This window comes from Equus asinus, chromosome 29 (genome assembly GCF_041296235.1).
Source record: "Equus asinus isolate D_3611 breed Donkey chromosome 29, EquAss-T2T_v2, whole genome shotgun sequence".
NCBI classification, from domain to species: domain Eukaryota; kingdom Metazoa; phylum Chordata; class Mammalia; order Perissodactyla; family Equidae; genus Equus; species Equus asinus.
This window is the reverse complement of record NC_091818.1, coordinates 40662247-40686067: the sequence shown is the minus strand read 5'-3', so window position 1 is coordinate 40686067 and position 23821 is coordinate 40662247. Positions and strand designations below refer to the sequence as shown.

Below are 23821 nucleotides of genomic sequence, written 5' to 3'. Positions count from 1 at the left end.
TACTAAAAACAATTAAAATTAATTGAGTACTTTTTCTCTAGTGCCGCATTTCTGAATTAAGTGATGCTATTTAGCAAACAGGCTTCATTTTCAGGACTTTAAATTGTCACTGGTCTAGCCACTTTTCTTCTCAAAAGTCCCTTAAAAAAAATGGCCTGTGCAATTTAGAAAGTTTGGAGCTCTCATCTGTGTGTATATTTAAAGAAAACAGATTCCTATTTTGGGGCTATTTTAAACATATTCAAAAAGAGAAAGATTTGCTTGATCCCTGCCCTTTGGTATAGACTAGACAATTCAAAAGAACAAACTAAAATTGATCCTTGTCTATTCCGTTCTTCCCATATGTAAATATTTAAAAAGCAGTCTATTTGACTTTTTTTTTTAACTTTTGTAATTTCAGATAATTGGGGGGAAAGCCGAACAAGAATCATCAGATAAACCAGAGACTTCTAATCTTGTGCTTTCTGGTATTGGAAGTACCCAAACTAATGGACCTTCTATTTCTGGTGAAGAGAAAACTTTTGAGGCACTTGATAGCCCAAGAGTGACTTCTTACAATGATACTGTTACACAAACCACATTCACCAAGACTTATGATGGAATCAGCAAGCAGTCATTGATTTGTCAAAAGTCTTTGTACAGCACCCTTGAAAGCAAAGTTGATATTTTTCATGCAACAATGCAGACAAAACCAGGTACTTTACAGGGCCTTATCCAGCATGGCAGCTCCATAAACACAGAATGTCAGCCTTCATTAGAAAGGAAGGATGATGTGGGGTATGTAATGATTAATCTGGAGCCAGTTACTCTCACTTTTGAAAAAAATGCCTATGTCCCAATACATCCAGAAGTTGTAAATAGAGCTGATAAACCTACAGCCTTTAATATGGAGTCGATTAAACAAATATCACCTCCTACAAGTCCTAGACATCCTGTATCCACATTTGAAAAGGCACAAACACAAGGTCTTAGGGACATTGCATCTCTTGCAATGTCAGGACAAAAAGGCGCTAAGTACCTTTGTGCCTCCTCAGGAAATAGAGGGACATTTGCTAAAGAAATGTCTGCATTACAGAAAGAGATTCCTGTTCCAGGCTCTTCATCACCATCTGATAATTCAGTGGTAACGGAAGCGTTATCATTAGTTAAAAGTTCTAATTGTTCGTTACCCAAAGAAGAAATGAAACTCTCTCAAGAATTTTGTCTGCAGTCTCAGAGTCTCTCTAGCTTATCTTCAGAAGAGATTATAGAGCCATCACAGGTTGGAGAAGTAGCCTCAGCATCAGCCTCTGCCACCTTGGAAAAAAATTATTCACTTAACTACATTCCATCAGTAGGTAGTATATCAGATGGCTCTTTAGAACTAAAGAATGACAAGAGTGGTCTAAACAGTGAAAATATGAATTTTGAGTCATTTAATTCAACATTTACCAAACAAACCAGCCTGTCTCTGAATAGAGAGGAGGTCAGCCTAGAGTTGTCAGAGGAAGATTCTGACATTGACCTAACTCTCACAATCTCACCACCTACAAGTCCCAGAGAAGAAATGCCAGCTGGTGAAATAGAGCACCGGGAGGGGGCCCCATTATCAAAGTTAGATCTTCAGGATACGACTGAAGAAATAATTGAGCCAGAAGAGGCGACTTTTGTAGAAAACAGAGAAGTGAATTCTACTAATTATACATCAGCGTATCCTACAGTGTCAGAGAAGCCATTAGAAAATAAGGAGAGAAAAGATGATCATTTACCAACAGTTACTTTAATACTTCCTAAAGAAACTTGTGCCCTTGAGATTGCAGAGGAAGTTAATGTTAGCTCAGACTTTCCCTTTGGTTCTTTAATTGAAGAAGTGTCACCAGCTTCTAGTCCTGACCCCCTAGTACCAGCTGAAGAAACACAGCCATCTCAGGCTTTGTCTCTGTGTAGTTTAAAACTTCATGATACACAGTGTGAGAAAAGTGACAAATTCTCCCAGATTGAGTCAGTAGATTTGGCCATAGCTGAAAAAGAAAATTCTTTTGTTGGTCCTACCAATCCAGTGGGACAGGCTAACTTAACTCAGGTACAACAGATGCGACTTTCTGCTGAAGCACCTCTAGTATTATTAAATAATCACCCAGGAAGAAGAGAGAGACATTTCACCCTTCCTGGTAAGGTAACTGAGGAAGTTGTCCCAAGTGAGCACAGTGAAGGTTTCTCTTTCTCAGAAAAAGTGCCACACTGTGATAGAGAGTTAGATCAGCCTGCCTCCGCTGCCAGATACAGAGATGACTTCAAGCCTTCTCTAGAAAAACTGGTAACATCAGGAAATCGAGTGCAGCCAATTAGTGTAGAGAACAGAAATTCGGACTTAAATCATCTTGTCTTGGAGACCAGTGAGCCTCCATTTAGTCCTGGAAAGATTATGGAAAATATGCATTTGGCTGACACGTTTGTTTCTGCAACTGCTCCAAGTGGTTTAGTGAACGTGGTGTTAAAACAGCAGACGAGCCCCAAAGGCACTAAGAAAAGTCTCTTTAGCAGTGATTTGAAAACAGATGAAGGCAATTACATGCAGGTGAAGTCCTTGAGCTCTGATTCGGTTGATGGAGCCGGTGTTACGCAGGCACACGTGTACTCAGAGAGCCCCGAACTCACCTGTTCCTCAGCCAGCGCTGCGTCAACCCATCGGACAGGATCCCTAAGTGCAGAGACAGGGTTTCAAACACAGGAGATATCAGTAGTCAGAATGGCTAGTTTGCTTAAGAATAGTGACACTGAAGCTGAATTACATGTAAAAACCATAGATCTAGGAGGTGTTGGCTCTCAATTGAACGCCACATCTCCAAAAGACAGACAGAAAATCCACGTGCTGCAAGATATGTCAGCATGTGAAACCAAGGATCTGCTGAATGGTGGTCTTTTTCCCATGTATTTACATGCTGAATCTTACCAAAAGATAGCTGTCACTAGTGAAAATGCCACTAAGGAGCCTTCTGCTTCCTTTGTTCCCAAATCTTGTGCCCCTCTTGTTTGTGGAGTCTCTAAAGAGCATTTAGAAAATAAGAGGGCTGGTGAGGGGCTTAGGGCCACGGAGGCCTCTGAAACCCTGGGTGGAGACATGGAGATCAGTGTGACGCCTATTATGAATTCTGACATCCATTATGAACCACTTTCTGGAGACTCCGATCACGACTCTTTTGGTGACTGTAGAAATCCCAAATTAGACATGGAAGATTCCCGCACTTTGCGATGTAGTCACACCAAGAAAAGAGAAGGTGCTTCAAAAGATGATTATGACTCTTTCCTGGGTCTAAACAATAGTGATAATGAAGATTGGGGCTACTCTAACCAGGTTTCAGGGTTGGAGGCAAGCATTCCTCCCAGAAACGGGTCTGTTGGATTAAAGAAAGAAGATAAGTGTGTGCCGCGTTATGTCCAAATCAGAGATCTGCATGGGATCCTCAGGACTTACGCTAACTTTACTGTGACAAGAGAGCTCAACGAGACCACGAGGACATCGCAGAGCCTGAGGAGGCAGCTTGGCTTTGCTGCGCAGTGTGACTTGCTCAACTCCTGGGCAAATACTTGCCAGGCGGCAGATGACCTCACCCAGAAGACTTTAGATCTGGAGTATCTCCGCTTTGCACATAAACTAAAACAGATTGTAAAGAATGGAGATTCTCAGCATTCCGCCTCTTCCACCAACATCTTTCTGAAGGAGTCACCTTTCCAAATCACTGCTGGAGCTTTCCCTTTGACAAAACTCTCTGAGTCCCCAGTTCTATATCCTGCATCCCGGAGCAGAAGTCCCCTTGTGGTAACAGTCGTGCGCTCAGACACCAAACAACAGAGTCAGTACACAAGAGGCCACACGCCCAGCAATTTGGACACTTCTTCCTTTTGGAAGGAGACATGTGGTCACAGTAGAAATCATCTTACAAATTCTGAAAGAAATCAGACTGTTTCATTCCACCTCAACAAACTGAAATATAACAGTACTTTGAAAGAATCACGGAATGATATCTCACTTATTCTCAATGAGTATGCTGAATTTAACAAGGTGATGATGAACAGCAACCAAGTTGTTGTCCAAGGGAAAGAGCCAAATGTTGCTTCTGGGGAAGCCACATCTCAAGAGATGTATTCCTCTTTCCCAAGAAGGTCAGCCTCCTATGAGGACGTGATTACAGACCTGTGTACCAGTTTGCATATGAAACTAAAAAGTGTTGTGAAAGAGGCTTGTAAAAGTACCTTCCTCTTCTACCTTATTGAGACAGAAGACAAGTCATTCTTCGTAAGAACAAAGGTAAAGTGTCAGATTTTTCTTACAGTTTATATTATTTTGATTGCCATCTACTTTTAATTTATTTTAGAAGTAATAGATTTAGCATTCTTGGCTTCAGAAGGAAGCCATGATAGGAATTGGTATTTGAGTTTCACAGCTCGGTCTTTATCTGCATACCAAACATTAAGCTACAGGATCTGCTGTTTGTACTCTATTTGAAGGTTTGTGTAATGTTCCAGAATTAGTGCAGTGACTAATTTTCACAGTTACCAGTGTAGACATACTCATATTCAAATGTAAACACATATTCCAAAGGTAAAATCCAGATTTTTAAAAAATTATTACCTCTCTTCCTCCATTAGTGTGGATAGTTGAGGGGAACCTCTTTTGGTTTGGGATGTATTTTTTAAATTTGAATGTTAGGATAATTGACGTTCTGGTGTGAGAACATGGTCCTTAAATTTAAATGATGTAACCATGGTAAAATTCTAACTTGGTAGGAGCCAGAATCTGTCTTGATTTACCATTAGCTTCCTCATTTTATCCTCTCAGAATTTATTTCTCTCCTATTTTGGGAAAAGAACATTCTCTCTCTTTTTATTAAGTTGAAATATAACTTCTGATTTACATAAAGGTTGCAGAAATGGTAACCTTCACCCAGATACCCTGCTGTTAACATTTCTGAACCATTTGAAAATATGTTGCAGACATGATGTCCTAGTACCCCTTCCTACACAATTATGTGTATGACCTGAGGAAGGAGCCTTCTTCTGTCTGCTCACAGCACAACCCCAAAAGTCAGGACGTGCATGAATGCAGTAGCTCGTCCAATCCACAGACCCCACTGTTGGTCTGGCACCGCGTTATGTTTGCTTGTCGTGTCTCTTTTCAGCTTCTGTCAGTCTGGAATAGTTCCTCTGTCATTCCTTATCTTTTGTGACTTTTGACAGTTTTGAAGACTATAGGCCAGTTATTTGATAGCATTTCTTTCAGTTTGTGTTTATCTGTTGTTTCCACATGATTTATGCATTTTAGGCAAGAATACCCAGATATGATGCTCTCTTCTCAGTGCATCATCTCAGGAGGCACACGATGTTGATGTGTCTTGTTCCTGGCATATTAACTTTTTCAGTTCGTTAAGATGGTTCCTCCAGTGTAAAGTTAATTGATAAACATGTGGTTATTAATAAGTGGGAAGATACAATAGGATATGTAAATATCCTATTCCTCATTAGACTTTCACCCACCAGTCTTAACATCCATTGATGATTCCTGCCTGGATCAGTTAATACTGTGGTGGTTGCTAAATGGTGGTATTCTGCTTCCATCATTCCTTCTACATTTATTTGTTGGCATTCTACTGTAAGATAGAACTTTCCCTTCTCTCCCATTTGTTGTTTATTCATTCATTCATTTATATCATTGTGGACCCATGTTCCATATCATTTTATTCAGTTACTCTTTGGTCCTTCTTTCTTTATTTTAATGCTCAGATTGTCCCAGGCCCAGCCAGTGGGAGTCCCTGTAATAAAGCTGGCTTCTGTGTCCTTTTGACAAGTCCCCATAATTCTTTGGACACTTCCTTCCTTTGTGGTGCAACATGATAGTATAAGCCAATCTCGTATATTCCCTGCCCTGGCCTTGACTTGGAGCTGTGGTTCTTTTTAGTGGAGAAGAGCATTTGGAATCAAGATCTGGGCAGTGGATGAACTTGGTGCCACTGGATGTCACTGCATCTAGGTCCTCCCAGTAAACAGAGCCAGGAAATGTATTATGTGTATACATGCACACGCACACACACATCTGTGTCTACATTTATGTTTAAAAACAAGAACAGGTGGGACCGGCCCGGTGGCGCAGCGGTTAAGTTCGCACGTTCCGCTTCTCGGCGGCCCGGGGTTCGCTGGTTCGGATCCCGGGTGCGGACATGGCACTGCTTGGCAGCCATGCTGTGGTAGGCGTCCCACGTATAAACTAGAAGAAGATGGGCACGGATGTTAGCTCGGAGCCAGGCTTCCTCAGCAAAAAGAGGAGGACTGGCAGTAGTTAGCTGAGGGCTAATCTTCCTCCAAAAAAACAAACAAACAAACAAAAAAGAACAGGTGTGTGCTTATCCCCAACTTAATCCAGCGCCACCAGGTTTATCCTAGCCGCCTTTGCCAGGGTTGCCGCCCCCTTCTCCAGCTGTCAGGAAGCTGGCTCCCATCACCCTGAATGTGTCCACTGCTTGGCTTACTCCTCCACCCCGTGTATCACACTCCTGGCCTACAGCTCAACCCTAGGCTTGCCAGCCCCCCTTCACCACCTGGAGCACCCACCCAAAGCGCTCCTGAAACTCCACCTCCCGCAGCCCCCCCCCACACTCGCAGCGGGAGCCGGGTCAGACGCCAGCAGTCCCTCAGTCTGTTTTAGAGCCTCACTGTGTGCAGGGAGGGGAATGTTGCCTTTTTGTCATGATCCTGACAGTCTAATGGGACAAGAAACACACAAATAAATGTAAAATTAAAACTGTGGTAAGGGTCATGGTGCAGGTGCTTTGACCTTGTTTTGAGGGCAGTAGGCCTAGAAGGGGTCAGGGACGCTTTTCTTAAGAAAGTGATGCTAACCTCTTGAACGAGATGTGGACTGCTGGACTAGTGTGTGTTTCTTACTTCTGAATGCTCAACTAGATTGTTTCAGAGTTCACTTAAAACGTCAACCCTTCTCAGAAGCCATGTGTTAAGTCCAGAGTGTGTGTCACATGGTGAAAGTGTCACATGATAAATCCATGATTGAAATTAATAAGGAACACGGGCACATTATAAAATAAACTTGAGAAAGAAGTACTGTCAAGAGCAAAATGTTTGTAGGAGCTCAGAAAGCCGTGCTGGGTCAGAGGCCTGCAGCAGTCAGTCCTGGGGACGCGGGGCCCCATTTATCTGTAAGCTGACGCAGATCTGTGAGGTCACTAAGCACTGTCGAAATTCAGAGTGCGTGACAGTAGCTCAGAACTCCGCGGGATTTGACGGAACGTGTTGAACATATCAGAAAATGTATTCATTCAAATAGTTTACTGGTAAAATAAGTGAGGGTTAAAGATTTATATTTAGATATTTTAGTGGGCTCTTTATTAAAAGAAATCGTATCTGTGCTTTGCCTTGAAATAAACCTCTAAATCCAGTTGTTAGTGATACCCGGAAATCATTTCTTTTACACGTGAAAGCTCATTTAGAAATAAGACACACTGCCATTTATGTTGCCTTGTTAGAATATAATTTAGTAAATAAGATGTGCTTTTTGATATTTTTAGTAAACTATAAAAGTGGTTCTGTGCAAGTATCCTTTTTTTAGTAACGGCTATTTGTAAATCTTTCAGAATATTCTGAGGAAAGGAGGCCATACAGAAATTGAACCTCAGCATTTCTGTCAAGCTTTTCACAGAGAAAATGATACATTAATAGTCATCATCAGAAATGAAGATATATCTTCACATGTGCATCAAGTAGGTTTGGAAATATCTTTCTTACAAAGAAATGTATTTCAGACATTTTATTATTCTATAATTATCAGACTCATCATTGCCTTTTTTATTAGGGAAGAAGTTAAACAATATTACCATTGAATCTAAGTGGGAAGATAACGGGGTCGAAATAATGTCCTTTAGGATATTGTACTATTACCAAGGTATTTATAGGGCAAATTATGTTTGACAGAGTTAAGAAAATTTTCAGAGTAACTAAAGGAGAACTATGAAGAGTGGAGATAATTGGTAAATTTTCTCACCTGATAGAAATCTGCATCTCTTGATATCTAAGATTTAAAACAAATCTTGCTTTAAAAGGACTTGTGAACATTTTCATAACTCTTTGTTATGATATTTACCTATTAGTTGAACAAGAGTAATTGCTTGTTGCAGTAAGATCTAACTTACAGGCACAGGCTGGGCAGACAGTCCTGCTGTGGGGAGGCAGAAACTGTACCTCACAGCGCCCAGCCAACGCTGGAGATGGGGAATGCTCGTGTGAGCTTGTCACCTGCCTGTTACGTTACAGGGCCCCAGACCTCAGGCAGCTCTTCTTTCACTCACTATCTCCAACCTTTGAAGTTATGGAGACCACTTTGTAATGAGCTAACTTCATCCTTTGGATAAAAGGGACAAAAGTGACCTACTGAACCTGTGTTCACTGGGGGTCCTTTTATGTTGAACAGATTCCTTCTTTGCTGAAGCTGAAGCATTTTCCCAGCGTCATCTTCGCTGGAGTAGACAGCCCGGAAGATGTTCTCGATTACACCTACCAAGAGCTATTTCGGACAGGAGGCTTTGTGGTATCAGATGACAAAATATTAGAAACTTTAACATTAGGTTGGTCTTTTATTTTCCTCTTGTTTGTTTCTTTGAAATCCAGTGAAATCAAATTTCTCCTCACCCAGTGACCCAAATACTATTTCATCAAAAAGAAATTAGTATCAGTCACCACCTATTGAGGGCCTAATTTTTGCCTGTGGTATGCTAAGCACTCTTTGTATAGTTGGATGTAATTCTCATCACCCATGCGCATGCTGTTAACCTCTTTTAACTTCTTATCTTCACCACCAAACCTGCTTCTAAGTTCCTCCCTCTCAGTGCAGCTAAACTCCTGTTCATACAAATTTGACATTTTGTTATATTTGACTCATTCCCTTGCCAAATGAAGTCAGCTCTCTCTTAATTTTTTTGTTTAGAATCACCCCTGCCATCTTGATATCCTGAAAATCTAAAATCACCCTTACAATCTTGTTGATATCCTGAAAATCTAAGAAATAGCTACTAAAAGTGTTAATTATCTGCGTAGACAACTCATGTATAATTTATTCCTCAGGGTACTGAACTGACATAGAACAGTGTTAGAGCACAGAGGCCGACTCTTCTCTGTATGGTCAGAACCTGCCGTGGCTCTGACAGCACCGTAGAGCTCACTGTGGACCCCACTTCTAGATGAGATGAGGAGGGCAGACCTCAACAAACATGAATTCTGCATGAACACTGGAGTTGAAAAATATCTGTAGATTCTGTATTTAGAAACCTAGACCTGTCTTTTCTCTTTTGCAACTGGACCCCCTCCTTTTGTTCCATCCACGTGATGTATACACATTCACAGCTTTCCTCGTTGGTAACTACAGTGTTCTCATCTCCCCACGCTTCTCTCCTACTGTAGCAGGAGTAGGCAGGACTTGAGGTAGGAGTTCAGGGGACCATACGTTGCTGTATCTTTGAAATGCAGTATGGGGTTAAGTGGCAATAGTGGTATACACTCAAACATGGGGTCTTACTTTTTACAAGTAATACTTAGTGGGCTTTGACTAGACAAGCCAAAAACCCTAAAACACATCTTCCCTTGCCAAATTTCTTCTCTTCTGTAGTTCAACTAAAGGAAATTGTCAAAATCCTGGAGAAACTAAATGGAAATGGAAGATGGAAGTGGTTGCTTCACTACAGAGAAAATAAAAAACTCAAGGAAGATGTCAGGTAAGACCTTTATGTAAGGTGAGGCCTTTGGTGTGGGGGATTCTTCCTTCCCCTTTCCTGGGAGGAGAGCGCGATACCAACGTGATTCACACGCTGACGTGTTCAGTGTGCTGGACTAGTGTTACTTTAAGTGCTGCAACAGAGTAAGTTTGTGCTGGAATCCCACTAAACACAGGGTTTCGGTCTGTTCACTGTTTTGAGGATTTTGTTTTTGTAGTAGGGCTTTCACTGAAGGAACTGTGTGTTGTAACTGTAATCAAGAGTTTGATGGGGCTGGCCCCGTGGCCGAGTGGCTAAGTTCGCGTGCTCCACTGTGGCGGCCCATGGTTTCACCGGTTTGGATCCTGGGCGCAGACATGGCACCGCTCACTCCGGCCACGCTGAGGCAGCGTCCCACATGCCACAACTAGAAGCACCCACAACTAAAAATACACAACTATGTACTGGGGGGATTTGGGGAGAAAAAGGAAAAATAGAATCTTAAAAAAAAAAAAGCTTGAGGCACATACTTGGAGTAGCACTTCTCTAGACCAGAAGTAAAGACGTCAGATGTAGGAGTCCTAAAATGTCCATATAGTTCCGTTCAGGCTCTACTACCATGAACTGTGAAAAGTAAATTGAACTATGGGCTCGCCACATTAATGCTCTTTGGGATATTTATTCATATTTTAAGTTGCCACAGTTATGAGGATGCAAAAATTGAGACCAGAATGTAACTTTAATTTTACCTTTAAACAATAGACTAGAGGCAAATCTCCTTACATGTACAGCTAGGGTTTTTTAAAAGAAAAGTTTTTTTTTTTGAGTCCTTGGCTGAAGAGACCTGGGGCCTGCAGTGGCTCTTCCGTATCAAAGACCTGCCATGAGTGGAAAGGGCTCTGGAGCTCGGAGACAGACAGGGAAGAGAGATTTGACAGGCCATCTCTGGAATGTTTCTGGCTCTTTGAGGTGTTTTACGTCGATTCTCACTTTCTAACTTCATACGTAGGAAGTAGACAGTAAAACCCACTCTAATGAGTTGCAAGTTGAAGCACAGAGGATGACAGACCTGACCCAGGTCGGAAGAAGACCAAGTAGTGAAGCTGGGCTTCAGCCCCATACCGTTCATCTCCAGACTGACAGTGATTTTCTGTCTCATCAGACTGCCTTCTCCAAAGGCAGACTGACTGAGGCCTGAAGACAGCTGAACTGGTGGAAGCCTGAGATCTTCAAAGGAAAGACAGCTAAGAACAGAAGTCCAGGAAAGGCTTGTACTTAGGAGAGGGACCAGTCCAGGAGGAAAGGGAAGAGCAAAGTAGGAGCAGAACCAAGGGCTGCCAGTCTAGGAGGAAGGAGAGCTCAAAGGAGCAATGGCGGTCAAAGGCCGTGACCGGGAGGTCACAAGGAGAGAGGTAACCAGCACTGAAAGAAGTTCAGCTTCAGGAAGATTAGAGAAGCAAATGAAAGCTCGGAGGGGCCACCACACTCCTATAAAATTAGTAAGGATAAATTAACTTAGCATTCGTAGGACTTGGGGTGAGCAGAAATAGTTACCATTTATCACTGTCGGCACTGTAATACGCTCTTTAAGTCATACTATTCTGGCATAATGAGAACTCACCAGAAAACTCATCATATCCTTTGACATTTAGGGAGAATTTATCCAAAACTAAAACCAAAAAGAAACCTGAGCTTTTAAAAACCAGTATTTTTACAAAGATTTTAGAGCCATAGGTGGTTATCAGTAACTACAAAACCAGCCTCAGATTCATCTCTACAGCAAATATAAAAAATAGATATATGGACTAAGTAGATATATAACTTTTTAAATGTATGCAAAATAATCTTTGTCACACAAAACACAGTAAGTAGAAGCGCATAAAGTTCCTACTCAGAGTAATAAGGAATATTTGGGATCTTAAAACTACATACAGTATGATGCCAGTCACATAAATTTATATATACAAAGGATAAAGCCTGGAAGGACATTGATCATCACGATGTGACTGGTGCTTGTCACTAGAGTAGTGGGAATATGTATGATTTTGGTGAAGCAGGAGAGAGAATGTGAGTGATGGAGAAGACTGGGGAGATGGAGTCAGGAGCAGCGGTAAAGACGTTGAAAAGTGGAACACGTTCTGCTGACGGTGAGGAAGGAAAAAAACTAGTAACAAAATTTAAAGGGAGGTGAGAAATTAAGAGACTCCTAGCTGATACATAATTTTAATGAAGTTGGTGATTATCTGACCAAAAAGTCTAAGTATAGAAGTTTTGAAGAGACTTAAAAGATTTGGAACCATAGCGTTGCGATACAAAGAAAGAATGCCATAAGAGGTCCACTGGAAATGAACGAAAGGCTTGCCAGGGGGCGCTGGAAGTGGTAGTAGATCACTGTGTAGATGTCCCTCTTGCTTGGAACGAAGCCCATATTTTTTTAAAACTCTGTATTTACAAAAGGAGTAAGTACACTTGTACTATTTTGAGGGAACTCAACAGGGCAGTGATGTCTAGGAAGCCAAGTGTGTCGCGAAAAAGTATCTCATACAAGTTTGTGTGTTGTAACAAAAAGTGATTAAACTAAGAGTCTATAGTGAACACAAAACAAAGTCTAGGTATGAAACAACTGAAAATTAAGGTACGGTAAAAAAATAAACTTTCACAAACTTACACTGAATCTAAACTTAACATTTCTATGTATTTTCCAGAGTGGATTCAGTTGCACATAAGAAGAACTTAATATTGAAATCATACCAGAGTGTAAATATCGTTGAATTGCTTCATTATCACCAGTGTGACTCTCGATCGTCAACAAAAGCAGAACATTTGAAATGTCTGCTAAACCTGCAAATTCAGCGCATCCATGCCAGGTTTGCCGTTTTCCTAACAGGTAAATTCACAGCCTTAGTTCTCCCTAATTTTCGTCAGTTAATATAAAACAGGTCAACTCTAGGAATGTCCTTCCAGTGGACTCATTGGATATGTAGGGTATCCGACCACTGGGGGCCAAGAATAAACTTTTGGCCTGGTGTGTGTGTTGACAGAAGCGCATAAGGCCAGGGCAGAGGTCTTGTGCGTTTTGTCTAATAATTTTTCAGTTAAGTTTGATCATCTCCTACAAGTATTTATTTAATTTTATACTTACCTCTGACTTTTAATGTTTCATGTGAATCTTAACCAAGCCTTGTAAACTTATTTAGGGAATGACTGTAGTTGTCATTTGTCACTGGTTTTTGGGGGTTTTTTTTCCTGCTTTATCTCCCCAAAGCCCCCCCCATACACAGTTGTGTATCTTAGTTGCACGTCCTTCTAGGTGTGGGAAGTGGGACGCCCCCTCAACATGGCCTGAGCAGTGGTGCCATGTCCACGCCCAGGATCCGAACCCTGGGCCGCTGCAGCGGAGCACGTGAACTTAACCACTGGGCCACGGAGCCGGCCCCTGTCACTGGTTTTAAGCATTCCGCGCCCCGCCCCCCGCCCCCCACCCCCCGCCCCTGGAGGCAGCTGCTCCCAAAGCTTCAAACCCTCTTCTTCACTTGAATCAGTTCCTTTTTTTCACCCCTACATGTATTAGGGAGTTTTACAAAAGATTTCTTTTTTTAAGTAAAAGGGGTTCTGCTACTTTAAAAAATGTATATTAATGAATTTTTCACCAAAAAAAAGATTTTTCTTTTTACAGAAAAGCCTACTGTCTCCAGAGAAGTCTTTGAAAATAGTGGCATCCTTGTTACAGATGTAAATAACTTTATTGAAAACATACAAAAAGTAGCAGCTCCATTTAGGAGTAGCTACTGGTAAGAACACTTTTGTATTTCTCATCTCCCACGCGTGCTGGAATTGACAGCAGATACTGATATTTGTGTCTGTGAGGGAACCAGTTGTTCAGAAATTCTGTTCTTTATACATCATGCTGTAAATTTAAACTATCTGTTTGTTTACTTAGGGGTGGAATTGCCGTTGGTTTGGCATAAATACGAATTTGTGAAGTATCACTTAATGAAATAACCAGCGTACTTCGAGTTACCCCTTTTATCTAAACGATGTGCATTTTCACTTGCAGTCCATCTTGACTGCCAGGACAGAAGATAATGTAGCATAAGATGCATAAAAGTTTTCACCATTAAATAGCATCCTATTTATAAAATTTCTCGGTTATTTTCTTTTAAAGATGGAATTACTATCAATTTTGTGTTTATCCAGGTGATTCAACTGCAGCTTGGCTAGATATCAATGATGCCAACAACAAATTAGTGTTTTCCCTTTTCTTTGAAAAACTTTAAGGCGCACAGAAGAGTCTTCTCATATTTGAAAAATCAATGTTCTACAACTTGGAGGAAAGTTTCCTTCCTTCATTTTTATAAACTTTGCTAAAATGTCTGACTTTGTTCGCAGTGACAGTAGTCCATTAGCTTTTGGGTTGCAGTGTTAAATACTGTTTTAAATTATTCTCATTTTAAACAGAATGCCTTTAAAGCTATTAATTGAACTTAATGTTTACTCAATTGTAGCAAAAATAAGTCTATTTTAACCAATAGCTTTGTTTTTGCATGTTAATGTCAGATAAGCATATGGAATGCATGTTATTATAGTATGCTTTAAAGGTTTTACCACCCTTGTAAAAACTATAAACTTGAGTGGTTTTATTTGCTGTTACTCGAGCAACACTACATAAAGTTAAACATTTTTTTCCAAAATGGTACAAATTTATAAACTGTCATTTTTCACTTAGTTTCTGTGAATAGTGCACTACAAATCAACCCTCTGAGGAAGAAATAATCATTTATTTATGATGTTAGAAATAATTTCTACTGTGATCTTGGAAACTCAAAACCAAGCAAAAAACATTTGTAAGATACATAGTATCTATTTGGAGCAAAGGGTTTTGTAACTAATTTCATTTTTTAAATAAAGACAACTAAAAATCAACTGTTTCTGCAGTGACTTGAGAGCAAAAATTGAAAGTGTAGGGAATGTTTTTAGCAGTTTTTAGGCCACTTAGCAGGAATAACTAGCTTCCAGAGGCCTCCCGCCACTTACAGCCCTTAGGCCATGACCTGTCAGTCTCACTCCCACAGACCTGCCCAGGGCTTTCCCTCCCCCAAGTAAGGCGCACTGCGCAGCAAGCTACAGAAAGAGGACGTCACAGGACTCCTCACCCGGCCCTACTACAGGCCTTTGAAAAGCCATTCATCTGCTTTGTGCACCTCTTACCTAAACAAAAGTGCCAATTTCACCGTTTTCTCGGGAGGAGGACGACTAACAGAGTTTTAATTATTTGACACTAGCTCTTGCTTAGAAACCCAATCATGTGATTGTTACCCCAGGGATAAGAATCTAGTAAGAGGATCATAACTATGTTCAGCACACTGAATTAATTTGAAATTACTCAGGACAAGGAAACATTTATTGAGCACCTACTACCTGCCGGGTACTGTCTGCCTGACACACTCTCTCAGATTGTACCTCAGATGTTCATCTCCCCTTGCCAAAGGGCCTTCCAACACCCACAAGGCCATCGTTTCCCTCCCGCCTTTTCTCCAACTATTTTAACACTCAACCAAGCCACAGGATAATGGGTCTCCTATAGCCTGTGAGCTCTTCCATACACTGTACCTTTATCATCTTTGTGCCCCACTGGCCTGGCACAGAAGTATTAGTTGTCCAATAAATACGTATGTTCAGTGAAGAATATGAAAATATCCTGGTACTTTTTCTTTATACTTATTACTAACCCAGCTAATGCCTTTGCCTGCATTAATAGTTCAGAATTTGAAGTATTATAGGAAGGGAAGGGACAGCCTTGCTGGAATTTTTGATAACCTTATCATGGCGATAAAGCAGTGGTTCTCAACTGGGGCAGTCCTGTGTCCTGGGAGACATTACTGATCCTGTCTGGGGACATTTTTGGTTGTCACGCTAGGGAGATGCTATTTGGTATGTAGTAGCTAGAGGCCAGAGATGCTGCTCAATGTACAATTTACAGAACAGCACCCACACACACACAATAAAGAATTATCTGGCCAAAAATGGATACCGTCGAGTGAGAAAACTAAGCTGAAGTGACCACTTAAACAATCTGAATAACAATCTGTATTATTGTCCTAAGTTCTTTAACAGACCATCTGTGTCTGTGTCCTTCCGACTTAACTATCAGAATCAATATTCAGCCTTAAAGAGAAGACAGGGAGGCTTAAAAGTATCAAGGGGAAAAGAGGTTATCAGTAAAAACAGTTTCTAACGACAACTTAAATTACTTGAAAATAAGAAAGCACCTATTCCACCTGACAGAATTCACTTACTCTCACAACCGCTGCTGTAAGCAAAGTCATCGAAGGCGGTAACTCGTATTTGTGTGGAAAGGAGAACTACCTGTTGTAAACCACTGCTGAGAGTGCGCAGGAGTCTCACAGTTAGACTGCGTCAGGACTCGGATCTGGGGTCTGCTCACAGTGAAGCCAGGTAGCAGGGACTCTTTATCCAGCCCAATTTGAAACTTCACCTGCCGTTAGGGACTCGCACGCCTTTTGACTCCGGCATCTCTGTCCCAGCATCAGTGCTGGCTCTACTGAAGAAAATGAGCCGCTGTGTCATGGCCACTGCGATACTCACTAGCCCTTAAACATCACACAAACAGAGCAGTGGAGGGGAGCTGTTTCCAGAGTTTGGCTTTATTCTGCAGTACAGAAATCATGTGGAGCCATTCTGAGACAGACACGGTGGAGGCTCTCTCAAGTCAATACTGCAGCGCAGCTTGGTCCGTTGAAGAAGCCGCACCTGGGATACAAAAGAAGCTTCTACGTTTTACCTGCTTTATGATAGGTTTCTTCCCCTGTGCTCTCATCAGTTGTATTAGGTTAAAACACTGCACACAGGCTTCCTCCAAAATGACTCTCAAAGTCTAGAGATGGGTTAGAATTTTAGGCCCACATAAACCAAACTTGTGGCTGTGCTACATGGGCACTGTCATAATACTTGACAGGACACAAAATGTAAAGGGATAGGGAAAACTTAGGGATGCTGTCCCAAATTATGGAATATTCGATTTCGAATATCCTTAACGTTAAGAGGACAGATGGCACGCAAATTGTACTGATCCAGCTCTTGAGCAGCAGAAGCACATAATTGCAAAGGCTACACTGATTAAAAGATACAAATACTGTATCAAGTTCTCTGTATCAGTATCACAATGTTTTTTTAAAACTGATCCTTCACTAGAAGAAAAAAAGCCAGTAATGGTTAAATTGAACAGAATGTGGTAACCTGCCAATTCTGAACAGCCACTCCATGAAAACAAGTTAATACATGATATTAGAAAGGGGAGGAATATTTACTGGTGCAGTGCTCTGCAATCTGTTTTGATTACAAAAGCAGGCCTTACAATATTGATTTCATACAATATGCATTTGCCAAATTTTTTAAGTTTGTCCTAATTAGATGACATATACTGCCGTTAGTCTTCCCCATAGATGTCATTTTTCTTGCGCTTCATTTCCTCAAAGTCAAACTCTGATCCTGTCATCCTCTTATAGATGTCTTTAATGTCATCACAGGTTGTCTCAAAGTGAGTTGTAGCATCATATGTGCGGGAAATAAAGATCTGGAAATAAAAATTAGAAAGACTTGAGACTCTTGAGGGATGTCTCCCAATAAAGCCCGGTGTTACCCTTTTCAGATCGCCACACTCACCTGGCTTTCTGTTCCCAAATCTTTTGGTACAAGGAGGTCACTGATGCTAACAAATCTGGAGGGGAAAAACAAGTTAGCAGGGGAGCTGACCACACACCCATCCCACCCACTCTGCCTGAAATTCAAAACCCAAAACATGAGATTGGTAGAGACAATACCCACACAACAGCCAATGGCTGCTGCTGTTATGGGGTTCACCCCACTACGGAGCCAACATCAGCCTTGGGTTTTAGCTGATAGAAATGAGCACATCACTTACTTCTGTTCAATTGGTTCCAAGAGCTCCAGAGCTGGTCTGATTTCTTTCTCAGGCTCCTTGGTTTCCACAGTTGTGCTAACTATGGCAATGTACTTCCCCTGGGCTGCCACATTGTGTGCAGAGGAGATCATGCAGACATAGATATCTGGAAAAAAAGTAATGCTGTCACTGCCAAGGTTTATAAAGTGCTGGCACGTGTGCACACTCAGGTTTCACCTGTATTTCATCAAGGTGTGAATTAAAATTACTTAGAATAGACAATACCTTCTAAGCTTAAGTTCTATATGGAGGCATGGGGTCATACATAAAATATGCAAATAGTTAGCAACTTTTAGCTTACTGGAGATGAAGTTTGTACGCAGCAGTGAACTGCTGGACTCGGAAATGAGAGTCCTCTTCCTCGTTCTCGTCACAGCTAACTGTGGAAACCTAGCAAACCATATTAACTGCTCTGGGGTCGTCTTCCTCTCTGAAGCCAGCATTTAGAAAGGTTTTGAATAGCTAAAAAGGATTTATTAAGTACTGATTTCTCATTTAAGTGACATAAAATTGCAAATCAGCGTAAGCTATTCAGTTGGCATAATAAACTCATGTAATTCCATGAATTTTACTTGTCTGTATACCACTAACTACATAATTTCTAACATAGAAAATAATTACTGGGCTCCCTTTACTCTTCGTAGACTTTCAAAGACACAGGATCTGCCTGGGAACCCTCGACAGATTACTTTAGTCCAAGTCCTTTTGTTCTAGCAGTAATCACCTATCATCTGGTTCTTATATGGAAAATAAATACAGATAGCTTTTTACTGTCCATTTAAAGGCTGATAACCCCTTTTAAGTTGAATTTCTGATAAATAAAAGATTTAGGGCTTCTAAAAGAAAGATGGGAAAAGCTAGTAAATAAATACAAGTGGTTAAAGCAAAAAATTAGGATTTACGATTTTAGAGCTAAGTCCTGATCTTAATCATAGAAATGAAAGGTAAGTATTAAGTTGACAAATAATGACACAAAAGCAGTACTGTCATCAGCTCAAACACAGTGAAGTCAGGTGAACTAAGAAGTTAAACTTCCACAGGCACACAATGTCCAAACCGGGAGAGGCTCTGACCGCTCCTCTCGTCCAGCCTCTGGATTCTACAGACGAGGGAACAGAGGTCCAAGGCAGCGGCTGCAAGTCCGAGGCAGGGCTCCTGGGCTACTGCGTTCATTTCAACACGATGATTTAGGATCTCTCTGAGCTAGAAGGGCCCATCACATGTTGTTTCCCATATGTAAACTAAAGTTTCTTCACTATAAGAGCAGATAAAGTTAGGAATTTGGGCTGAAACACAAAGCAGATTCTAGCTAACAAAATTCTACAAACACCTGCTGATCTTCCAAACTCACCTGACTTCCGATTGACCTGGTTCTGTGGAATAATGATCTGGCAGGAGTTGGCATCATTGGTGTTCTTGATGGGGTGGCTGAGGATGCAGATAACTCTGATCACCTGGCCCACTTTTTCTACCCGATCTTTCACATAGCTGGGATCACAGATGAGCTGCTTACAGCGAGCAATCTGTAACAACATTTCGAGACTTCTGAACCTTCAGTGTCTACCTGTTTTTAGACAGTATACTGATGCTACTGTCCCTTGAATATAATCTGTTATCTTCATAAAATTACCTGTAGATAATTAGTCAACTATAGATAACTACTAAAACTAGCTATGCCAACAATCCCTACAGGTTCTCCTGGAATAGATCCATCAATTCCAAATTCTAGTCACATATTAAGAAATCTGTGTTGCATAGTGTTCAGAAGTATAAGTTTTAAAATGGGGCCAACCAGGGTTCAAATCCTGGCTCGACCCAACCTCAAAGGGGTGTTGGTAGGATTAAATGAAAGAGTGTATTTAAGGGCTGTCATTACATGTGAATGTCAGTAAAAAGAAAATGTTCTATAAATGGTACTAATATTACAAACAGATGAAAATCATTCTCATCTTAAGACTATGCCAAGTAAAACTTAAATCGCAAGATAAATTACATATTATTACATTATAGTCTTCTTCCTCTTTATATCAAAGCCTTGAAATTTCCTAAGAGGAAGCAGCTGCGTGAAGCAAAGAAGGATGCAGTGAAACTCTGCAATAAAAAGGACTTCTGAGATATCAGATTAAAATATTTAGCCCTATTTCCTAAATGCCTATTATACTGAAAGCACAAGGTAGTTACAGAAGATCTACAACAATAATAAAAGTTCAGACGGCCAACTTGTAAGTGCAGATTATATGGTCTCAACCAATGGAATGCCGTCAGAAACACCAAAATAGTTTTTTAAACTTAGTTTTTTAGTTTCTTTTTTCAGTAGTTCTAACTATTCTTGAGTTGCTATTTCATGAAATACGAATGATCTGGTTTGCAGACCAACAGGATCAGCATCACCTGAAAGCTTGCAAGAAAATGCAGAGCCACCTCAAACGTAATGAATCAGAATATGCATTTTAACAAGATTAACAACGACTTATATTCAATTCACATTTGAAAACACTGCTCAAAACTCCACCTAGCCATCTCCACAGCTAAACCCCAAATTAAATAAATGGTAATAACTGTTATTAACATTATTTAATTTATTAAATAATAAACAATAAAATGGTCAGTATTGACCAAGCCCTATGTCAACCAATAAATTATAAGTGGTAAAAATAAATTTAAATGGAAATTTGGAAGATAGGCACCAACCCACACTATGTAAATACAGAATACCTACCATTATTTATAGCTCATCCATAATGTATATTTTAGTCTTAACAGAAGCATCAACACAATAGAAAGTATTAAGATCTGTTTTTTTAAATAAAGCACAGCATCTATAACTAGTCCCTAGTCATTATGAATACCAACTTACTATAAACAAACCATATATAGTCTGAAATCTAGTATCCATGTCCATACCAAATTAAGTACATATTAGATAATAAAACTTTCTTCACAAGAACAAGATTTTTTAAATTGTAAAAGCTACTTACCTCTCCTTCAGATTTTACACCAATCACTTTTCCATTTTGTACAATGATTTCTTCAATTGGTTTATTCAGCATGTAGGTACCTCCGTAAATTGCACTTAGCCTAGAAGATTTTGAAAATTACAAGTAATAATTTGTAATTGTTTCAACTACTAAAGTCTCCTTTCTTAGATCTTTATTAGTTACAGGCAGTATACACTTGCTCAGTTTTCTAGAAGGTGTTAGTTTAAAAGTCATTAAGGCATGAACTGTAAAACAGAGTCAGAACCATGAAATAATGTCTCCTGTTCAGAGGCCTTTTTGTGGTTTCTGTGGCTCTTCCCCTGAAGGAACCGCCTCCCCAGTCCTTGTAACACGCGGCACCAAGACCAGAAGAAAAAGCGTGCAGTCTCACTGACGGGAGGTGCCACAGGATAGAATCTTGGGCTGTCAAAGGAGATAAAAATTGTGGGGTAAATTCTCCCCCGAAGTGATCTATAGGTTTAACTCAATTCCAACCAAAATCCCAGCAACCATTTTTTCTAGAAACTGACAACCTGTTCTAAAACATATGTGAAACACAAAGGACCTAGGATAGCCGCAGCAGTCTGGAAAAGGAGCGAAGCTGGGGCTTACATTACCCGAGGTCAAGACTTACTATAGAACTGCGATAAGCGGGACAATGGCAATACCAGGGAAATACACAGATCACCGGAACAAAACACACTTCCCACAGAGGCCCCTAGACAACTGGAAAAGGACGCCTTTGCAATAAACGGTGCGAGAACAACTAAATAGTGGTATGGGGGAAAAAATGAACCTCGAGCCCTACCTCACCCCACACACCATTATTTCAAGATGGAACACAGACTGAAAAACAGTACCAAAGCTACAGAGTTTCAAAAAAATAAGACACAGGAGAGTATCTTTGTGCTCTTGAGATAGACAAAGTTTCCTTAGATAGGACCCAAAAAGTGCTAAACATGAAAAAAAATTGCGATATATTATGAAAATTTAAAACTTCTGCTTATCAAAAGATAAGCCACAGACTGGGAGAACATTTCTAATACATATAATCTGACAAAAACTTGCTGCCAGGATATATCAAGATCTCCTACAAATCAGAAACGAGGACAACTCAAATCTTTAAAAATGTACAAAGGACATAAACAATCACCACAAAATCACACAAGTGGCCATCAGGCTCCTGAAAAGGTAATCAGGAAACGCAAATTAAACCAGAATGAGAAAGCATCTCACACCTACTTGGGTGGTTAACATTCAAAAGTGACAACATTAAACGCTGGCAAGGACATGGAGAAACTAGCGCACTCACACACTGCGGAGTGTATGTCAAATGGTGCAACCACTCTAGAAAGTTGTTTGGCAGTGTCTTAGGAAGTTAAACATACTCGCTATTCCACTCCCGGATATTTACCCAAAAGAAATGACAATCTATAGCCATACACACTTTGACACAAAAGTTCACAGGAGCTTCATTTATAATACCCAAAACTGAAAACCACCCAGGTGTCCATTAGCAAGACAAGGTGGTATGTTCACATAATTGAATACTAACTCAATATTGTACAAATAAATTATTGGCACATGTATCAACATGGATGACTCTCAAAAATATTAAGGAAAAGCCAGACACAAACGCGTACATACTGTTCCCGTTATATAAACTTCAAAAACAGGCAAAAGTAATCTATGGGGATAGAGATGAGAAATGTGGTTGTTAGTGCGGGAGGAGTGGTGGTTATGGGGCGGTGCAAGGGGCTCCCGGAGTGAGGGAGACGCTCTGGATCTTGATCGCAGCGTTGGTTACACAGCTCTACACATTCACCAACTCAGTCTGTTCACTAGATCTGTGCTTTCACTGCATGTAAATTCCCCTTCGATGAGAATAAAAAGCATCTCACTACTCACAAACATATCCTGCTTTGTTCACACCAATGCTCATATGCTTCCATTGAAGACGAGGTTCAGGATCAGTGCAGTTCCACCCAATAGGTTGAATACGGGCTCTTACCTTGCAAATCCTTGGGGCAGCTCTCCAAGGCCATACAGTGGATAAAGGTATGGGCTTTTGCCGTATCTTGCCAGAGACTCACTGTAAAGTTTAATCCTATTGATGGTTTCACAACAGGGTTGATCTAAATAGCTGGAGAAAAGGAAATGAGTATTACAAAAGGGCTTTGGTTTTCCTTCTTGTGTTAGATTTAAAATCTTTTCTGAAGTGCTTTCACTTGAATACCTTCATATTTTACTGAAAAGGTTCTAAGGTAATTTGCAATGAGAACCTCTTCTTTCATAGTATAACATGACTATATATTTGTTTTGTTAGAACTTGCACAATGGAGAATTGGGAAATTCAGTAGGAGTTCCAAGAAAAATATAAATCTAAAAACAAAAAAACTTACTCATCAGTTCTATAAAGTGCCAGGGCATGACCCGTGAAATCTATAACATCTTGGCCCAAGTCAAATTTCTTATACACCTCTCGCATTGCAGTCTTCTTAGGATCAATGCCCTCCAACGTTCTAGGATCTTTTTCATCAAAGTTGGCAACGTACACTAGGAATTTTCTGAAGCGACGTTTTTCAAACAGCCCCATTAAGCCTAAAAAAGAGTTTTTCAAAAAGCACACACTCACAATAGGACACTGAGGAAAACTGTGAAAAGCGTGACAGGAGAGTTTAAAGGTGCCATGTTATTATCTGAGGCTCTTCTAATGCAAGGTACAATTTAAGGGATGGGAGTTTGGACAACACTTAAAGTGACATAATCACAACAGATCAGTGAGTGAGCCTTCAATTTTACAGTACAATTACAAGTAATTATAACCAGTACTTATTTAAACGTGCTATGTCTACTTATGTCTCTTACTAGATAAAAGGTAAATATGACGAGAAACATTATTCCTGAAGGCTCGCAATGTTCTTCTTTTGACAACTCTGATCTCTAACTCGGCCAACTGCCCAAACTTCCCAATGCTCTTCCTTTTCCTTTTCTGTATGCTAAGATACACTCTGACATTTAATGAGAAAGCTCAGAGACTAACAACAAATTGACCTCAAAGAAATGTAGTGTTGATTATGCTGCTAGTCATTTACTTTAATGAATACCTAGATAATCAGAGTTCACCGCTT

The 23821-nt window shown here is 40.4% G+C and overlaps 2 protein-coding genes across 19 annotated transcripts in view; one reads left to right on the top strand and one right to left on the bottom strand.

Moving 5' to 3' along the window:
• Positions 1 to 14654, top strand: part of TASOR2 (transcription activation suppressor family member 2) — a 76669-nt gene extending 62015 nt beyond the window's left edge. For 13 of the 18 annotated variants that reach the window (XM_070500994.1, XM_070500991.1, XM_070501000.1 and 10 more), the window contains 6 exons: positions 401 to 4288; positions 7623 to 7748; positions 8456 to 8609; positions 9647 to 9752; positions 12437 to 12618; positions 13042 to 13401. In XM_070500994.1, the coding sequence (XP_070357095.1) occupies positions 401 to 4288; positions 7623 to 7748; positions 8456 to 8609; positions 9647 to 9752; positions 12437 to 12618; positions 13042 to 13268 (4683 nt within the window). In that variant the 3' untranslated portion in view covers positions 13269 to 13401. The other 5 variants (XM_070500999.1, XM_014845125.3, XM_014845122.3 and 2 more) reach the window with 3 other exon arrangements.
• A 1722-nt stretch (positions 14655 to 16376) lies between these two features.
• Positions 16377 to 23821, bottom strand: part of GDI2 (GDP dissociation inhibitor 2) — a 31265-nt gene continuing 23820 nt past the window's right edge. The window contains exons 5-11 of the mRNA XM_044762313.2: positions 23093 to 23291; positions 22702 to 22833; positions 20691 to 20790; positions 19064 to 19235; positions 17674 to 17818; positions 17415 to 17469; positions 16377 to 17325 (exon numbers count right to left, since the gene is read on the bottom strand). Of these exons, the coding sequence (XP_044618248.1) occupies positions 17179 to 17325; positions 17415 to 17469; positions 17674 to 17818; positions 19064 to 19235; positions 20691 to 20790; positions 22702 to 22833; positions 23093 to 23291 (950 nt within the window). The 3' untranslated portion in view covers positions 16377 to 17178. The remainder of the gene's footprint in view (positions 17326 to 17414; positions 17470 to 17673; positions 17819 to 19063; positions 19236 to 20690; positions 20791 to 22701; positions 22834 to 23092; positions 23292 to 23821) is intronic.